Source organism: Oculina patagonica, chromosome 13 (assembly GCF_052425735.1).
Source record: "Oculina patagonica isolate OP01 chromosome 13, crgOcupat, whole genome shotgun sequence".
In the NCBI taxonomy this organism is placed as follows: Eukaryota; Metazoa; Cnidaria; class Anthozoa; order Scleractinia; family Oculinidae; genus Oculina; species Oculina patagonica.
The window spans coordinates 34888148-34895214 of NC_135770.1; the positions used below are offsets into that span (position 1 = coordinate 34888148).

Below are 7067 nucleotides of genomic sequence, written 5' to 3' on the forward strand. Positions count from 1 at the left end.
AGATCTCTGTAATGAACTTATCATTACAGTTGCTTTGTAGTTTAGTTTAACAATTTCCTATCTTCGCGGAGGAATTGTTATATTTGTCAGTCGCGAAGTTGGTTATACTGTGGATTGGTTGAAAATAGTAAACTTGTCGATTGCCTTTTTTCTAAATAGTTGTTTCCTTTCGAGTAAGAATGATCTACTCGGTTTAATGTAGGGTTCCCGATAAAGGTTACGCACGACAGAAAATTCACGAAGACGTCCAATAGCAAAGTGCACTAATGACGTCACAGAATTTTAACCCCCGGTGTGACTCGGACAAAAGTCAGACAAACAAACCGCTCTCCGTAAGAGCGATGTATGGCAAAATGGAGTTGGCGGCCACTTCGGAGGCATATTTAGCGGGGTTTTTTAATCATGATACTATTGCCAGATGGGCTCAGAATTCGAGAGAAAACCTTAGCTGTGCAACGTAGAAAGCTAAAACCTTGGTTTAATAAAATGAAGAGTTTTCTATCCATGAATCGAACGTCAGTGACGTGCCCGGAGTAGGTTTTCTAGATAAGTATTAAAAGTAAAGTCTTTTAAACTTGGTGGCTCCAGCCTGGGAACTGGCTCCCTGTAGCATGAAGTAACTAGGAGTATTGCTATTCCCTTGCGGGGTGGGATGCTAGTCCATCATAGGTTAACCCCCCAGCATTCTGTCAGGTTGCCCCAACATTTCGTCCGTACCCATTTATACACCCGGGTGGAGAGAGGCACTGTGAGATTAAAGAGTCTTGCCCAAGAACTCAACGTAGTGATACCGACAGGGCTCAAACCGGGACCGCTCGATCCAGAGTCCAGCGCACTGTCCATTTATAGGCCACAGCATGCCACACAGGTTTTGATTGACAGAAGCGGTTTAGTAATGAATCAAGTTTACATGCTTACCCCGCCAGCGTAGAGACTTAAGCGGTTCAAATTTCACGATGAAAGGTACAATATCTTATATGTCCTGGCTTTTCCGAAGCAAAACATTCATTTTTCCAGCCAATAAATTAAAACTAGTGATTAAAACAAAGGGCCAATTCACACTTTTCAATATTGCTTTAAACTGTTTTCCTAAAATTTTCATATTACAAAGTACCTCAATAGTAGAAAGTCTCTAGGTTAACCTCAGCACGCATCTAAAAACCTGCTTTTCCATTGAAATCGTAACTACAATTCACAAAACTCCTTTTATTAGCTGATATCTTGGTAACAACGTACAATAACATTGATCTTAATATACTTAAAGTAAGGTTAAAAAGATTTCCCAAGAGGTTCGCTGAAAATATTTTAATTTCATTGTTGTAATGAGCTAATTTTTCACTTAAAACATGAATAAGTAGATTCCAGGGAATTATGCTTTCTTTGTTGTTCGCGTCAGCTGTTTGACTTAAAAGGTTTCTGGATGTGCTATAAATATACGTTGAAATAATTGTTCTTTTTACAAAAAAAAAAGGTTCTGCGTCTTCGCATATGCATTTTCCTATATTGTCTTTTACTTTTGATACATAGTGCTGAGTATCATATCTGTGGACTTTGCACTCGAGTCTACTCCAGCTCTCTTTGTAATCGATATGCCGTCGGGTGCTGATCGTGCACAGTCGGTTATCGCTCGACTCTAGCCGTGCATGCCGTCGGTACCCGATCGCCTATAATTGGTTTTTCACCATTGCAAATCGGTTTTGCAAGCAAACTGATGCTTCTGGAAGAATCTATAGAGTCTTTTCGTTGGAACCCAAATCATCAGCTGTCTTATCGTCTCATTCTGCTTGTTTCATTCATTGTTATTCGTGGTCCTGAGCTGTATCTCCTGGACAGTTTTCAGCCATGTCTTGATCATCTAAAGCAAAAGAGAACTGTAAGCCTTGGATAGGCCATTCTTGGTAGTTACAAAATGTATGAATGAAAAAATTTATTTAGATGTTAAAGGTGTTTAGCTTTGTAAAAAACTAATTGTAGTTACCCTGCAAGTAAAGTACTTTGGTTTCTGTAGCATGAGGCAGCTAGGAGCATTACCAACCCCCTCCCCCAGGATGGAATGCTAGTCCTTCGTTAGTTACCCCCGGCATTTTTGTCAGATTACCCTAATTATTGATCGGAACCCATTTATACTCCTGGGTGGATACATACTGAAAGTAAAGTTTCTTGCCTAGAATGCTATCAGTGATGACATTAAGCTTCTGTCACTTAAACAATTTAAGAAAAAATATAAATTAAGCATTATCACAAGCTATTACTGAACCTTTATATTTTACTATAATACTCATTTTCAATCTTTTTTTCCTTTTTTCTTTGCACTTAGTTTTTTTTTGTGTGTTTGTGTTTGTATAGTTGATAATTTTCCTGACCTTATTACAGTATGCCCACTTCCCGTCTGAGCTGCCTCTTTTTTTTTGTTTGTTTTTTTGGGTGTAAAGTTGTTGTTGTTGTTGTTGTCGTTGCCTAACAACACAACATCAACACCCTAGCCTTGCTCAAGCCTTGACCCCTTGATCCAAGGTCCAACACAGTAACCAACAAAATGGAAATATTCTGCAATAGACAAGCAACCCATCCAGGAAGAGTAGTAACTATTTTTCCCCTCGTCCTTTTTTTTGTCTTGTTGTTAATGTACATGAACAGTGGAATCTCAACTTCTCAATGGAATGAGAATCTCAATGGATTTATCGCACCTCCTGATAGCTCGAGCAAAAAGATGTTTCCCTTCAAACACTGTAATTACACCCCTGTTTCCTTAAGCTCCCATCAAAGCCAGTCTTCAAGTATGTCACTCAAACAGAAGTAACAATATAATTATTTCAAATGAACCTAACACGCTAAGAATTCCAACTGGCAAAACGTTGACCAGTTGCCTATTTACAAAATATAGTCGAAGAAGTGATCCCAGGACTATCAAGGAAAAAAATCTAGCTAGAAACAGGGTGGAAGGCTTAAACTTTAGAAGCTCTGGAAAACAAGACTAGTGCCCTGATCACTTAGACTTACTGCCTTCTATGTGGGATAACCCCTCCCCTCACCTCCGCTCCCCATTTACTTGTTCAGCTTACCATCAAACTTGGTTCCACACCAAATACAGTACTGATGGGTTCTTCTCAGATACATGGTCAAATGTACAAGCTTCTCTGATGGCTATCAAGAAAATGTAAAAAATAAATAAACACTTTCACAACCATTCAACTACTGAGATACTTGGTTTATTAGAGACTTCTTCTAAGAACTTCACAAGAATGGAAAAGAGAGGTTGAAGTAAAGATTATTACTTTGTGAGTGTTACTCAGTTCAACTTTAACAAATTATTAAATATAACCGTAATGGCCATTTTGGCATTTTTGCAATAACTTTAAGAATAAAATAGTTAGTGTAAAAAAATCAACCACATTATTCTATAGTCTAGACAATTATAAACAATGGAAATGTCATAAAATGTTAAAAACATCACAGACAGTTGAATACGGTAAGTATGTGCTGCAGGCAAGTGTTCTCTACATTTTTCCCACTTCTCGCAACAGTCTGATCACAAAAAATATAATTATGTTCAAAGCTCCCCCACCCCCCCCCCCCACAACAAACCTCCAGTTCCTCCTCCTCCTCCTCCTCCTTCTCCTCCTCTTCATCCGTATCTTCTTCCTTCTCTTCCTCATCATCTTCATTTTTCGTTTCTGGCCAAAACCAGTTCTCAACACAAGGTAAATCCTGTGGGGGTATGCGCAAATTGATATGTCTTCAGTCAATAAATACCTAATTATTAATTATGTTCATTCAATTTAATTTTTTTATTTATATTTCTGTAAATTTGGTAACATGACATTTAGTCATTCTCAACATGCAAAGTTATTAATTACAATATTCAGAGAAGAAGCTACATCAGCTCAAGCTGGGGTTAATTTGCAGGTCCTCTATCCAGGTCGAATTTGAATTTGGAATTATTGATGGTTTTCATTAAAGGGGGGGGGGGATTCATTGGACGTGGAGAAGTAACCCTGTAGGAAGTGAAACTCAACCCACTTAAAGCAGCTGGGAGAAATCAAACTCTGGCTATATTCATGGGAGACAAGCAGTCTCACCAGTGTGCCATCTCTTCTCCGCTGTTAAAGTGTTTACAATAGATAGATGGTAAGCTTAATCTCCTATCATTTTGTGCATCCATAGGCCTTGAAGCAGTTGGAAAGGGAATGAAAATCAAATTCACTTTCTGGCTAGAGAAATAGGCTAGATAGAAAGAGGCCTCAAATGTTTAGTAATGTTTGTAAAAGTCATACAGCTGTAGGGTTATAGTACCTTTGATTTGTCCAGCTGTTCACAAGCCTTCTGGCTCTTATACAAATCACTTGATGTTTGTCTCTCAGCAAACTTGCCACTCATATGCCTTCTAAAGTTCTCTCTCTGATTCTGTTCTATCTTCACTCTCTTCTTTGCAGTTTCATGTTTTAATGCCTCCTTTACCTCTCTCTGTCTCTTCAACAGCATGTCACGACCAAGGCCTCCACGATCTAAAGAAAGCAATTGAGCAGTTTATATTTTAGGACAGTTTAGCCTGCAGTGCAATCATTTGTTCACAGGAATTTTACCTGTTTCCCTGCTTTAGTCACATAGAAGAAGTATTTTGACCTTATTCCAACTTGACCAAAATGCATGCACTACAGGTTACCTTAGGTGGTGATCAAGCTTACTGAACAGCATTAGTCTTAGAGTCTACTGTTTCTGGTTCAAATACCAACTAATATTCATTGACTAAAAATGAAAGCACAAATGTTTCACATATTTACCTAATAGAAATACAATATGCACTCAGTTGAAGCTATTATTACAACCAGTGTCAAGTCGACCAGCTTACAAAACCCCGTAATTATTTTTTCTCAGTGAAACTTTGTAATTATTAAAGCCCCTTAATGCCATATTGTCATGGCAGTAACATTGCCAGGATCACTAAAACAGTACTGCTGCCACATCAACTAGTTAACTGGCATATTCATGTTCCTCATTTTGTACAATTAAAAAGTAACTGACCAGCCTTTACAGCCAAAGGTATTGGCTCTGCTCTGCCAGTTCCTAAAAACAAATAGACAAAACAAGAGTATTTACTATAGATAATTAAGCAGCAAAATTTAGTACTGTGCATTCAGTTGAATCAGTAGCAACAAAAGCTTCATGGTTTCCCATACTTTTTCTCACCCCATTTCCAAAGTTTAAACCCGGTTTCAGGCCTGACAACCTAAATTCATTTTTTGTTATTTTTTTTTTAATTTCTTTAACTTATTTCCTCCCTATAACCATTATGGTGTTTTGATCATAACTAAGAATTTTTAAATTCCAATTAACTTTCTTCGTTACACCTCTTTCACTCTTGTACATTTGACGAGTAATGTATCCATCTTGCAAATCTGTCAGACCTAGCCTAACTTTAAACCAAACTGGGAAAATTATCTAATTACGATCTAGTTTACATTTAGCCCCAAACAAAAGCGACTTCAAAGGCATTATTTCATTTCCTAGGTCCTTAAACCAACGTACCATCTTTTCCCAGACCCATTCCATGTTTGAATCCCATTTTCTGGAGCATGGCAAAACCTTTGTTACTACTATCCAAAGCACTAGCTAGTCCTTGTTCACGGTGCTCTGTCTCACGTTCTCGCATTGGTTTGATTTTGCTACGCTGACATAACTCGTTGTGCTTCATCTCCTTCCTGTACTTCTTTGCTATCTTGTCTGGAACTAAACCTGGAGCGTTTTCAGCTGCACCCAGAAGAAATTTATCCGACATGTAATCTTCTTCATCCTCGTCCGCCATCTTGAAGTTGTTTGAAAAGCTATCGTTCCCATTCCCTCGCGGAAAATTGGCCAATCGGGTGATCGGGCAACTACTGGTGCGTGACGCGTTACAGAAGTCGTGACGTGACTACTCTTAGCCATTGAAAATGTTCCAAATGGACGCTATTTTTTGGTTATTTTGTACACGGACAAACACAGTGATAACATTTATTTGAAATCGGCCTTTGTGAATGTTTTGAGGGAGCTAAGCGATAAATTCTTAGCTAAAATCGCGAAAAGGTATGAAATCAGTAAATTGGCCCCTTGGGTACTGTTACGCCACTTAAACAAATGCGAGCTCAATGCAAATTTTCCATATGTTATCAACTTTGTTGATTCAGTCTGTTAAATTTGACAGTGGTGAGTTGTGGACACGACCCTTACAAGCGTCGTGACCTGCCTTTACTGGTAGCAATTTTATAACAAATTTTAAAACGCCAGGATTGGTTGTTTAAATAGGGTAACCTCCCTGGAGCGCGTCCGGCCGGATGCTGGGAAAAGTTAAAGGTATCAGTTTACTTTCGTGGTGTGATGTTTAGGAGCTGGTGGACTGAACTGGCCTTGAGCGATTAGAACGAGAAAACATCAGGTGTGATCTCAAGCTTTACACTGTCCTGATCTACAGTTAGCTTTTCGTCGCTGTGCGGAATTCTAAGGTAAGCACCGATGATTGACCGACGTATAAAAATGATTGGTGTCACAGCATGGCTAGATCTATGATCTTCTCCGCACAGTGACTCTTGCAATCCTGGGTAGTATAACATATGTTTGAATTTATAATCAAGTGAATTCTGAGAGTGCTGTAAGCTTTATGATGTATAACCCTTCATGTTATACTCGACTAATAGGACGGTCACATGTTTCTTTCGTTTGAAAGCTTGTGAACTTCTGACTAATTAAATTTTTCACATGGAAAGGCGGCGTTTAAAATTTTCTCTCAGTGGATGCCCCCGTGACTCTAAATTTAACTCACCATTTGTTAATACGTGACTTGTGACAGCGTGTGGTGAGAACTTATCGGAAGTTGTGGTTATCCTTTTTAGATTTCCTTTCTAAGCATAACTGAGGTCCGATAGAATTTTATTTTAACCACAGCATTGATCCCAGTCCAAGTAAATACTGTAAACGAATAACAACAATGTAAATTATTGTAACGTGAGAAATTATTTAAAATTATTCTGTTGTGTTTGGTATTCAATCAAGGCGAAGTTCAATTGCATATTTATCAAAACATGGTAGATAAA

General features: G+C 38.4%; 1 protein-coding gene across 1 annotated transcript; it reads right to left on the reverse strand.

The window, feature by feature from the left end:
- Positions 1-1724: 1724 nt before the first annotated feature.
- Positions 1725-5836, reverse strand: LOC144634760 (G patch domain-containing protein 11-like). Its single transcript, XM_078493782.1, has 6 exons — positions 5527-5836; positions 5023-5064; positions 4294-4505; positions 3586-3708; positions 3063-3144; positions 1725-1855 (listed from the first exon to the last, which is right to left on the reverse strand). The coding sequence occupies exons 1-6, from the start codon at positions 5801-5803 to the stop codon at positions 1800-1802; spliced, it is 792 nt and encodes a 263-aa protein (XP_078349908.1). The 5' UTR covers positions 5804-5836; the 3' UTR covers positions 1725-1799.
- Between the last annotated feature and the right edge of the window lie 1231 nt (positions 5837-7067).

Excerpts from the sequence above, each read along its gene's own strand:
- LOC144634760 (XM_078493782.1), bottom strand. The coding sequence starts at position 5,803 with ATGGCGGACGAGGATGAAGAAGATTACATGTCGGATAAATTTCTTCTG. Across the intron at positions 5,065-5,526 it reads AATGGGTCTGGGAAAAGATG|GAACTGGCAGAGCAGAGCCA; the intron begins GTACGTTGGTTT and ends ATTTGTTTTTAG. Across the intron at positions 1,856-3,062 it reads GTGTGGAACCAAGTTTGATG|ATGATCAAGACATGGCTGAA; the intron begins GTAAGCTGAACA and ends CTTTTGCTTTAG.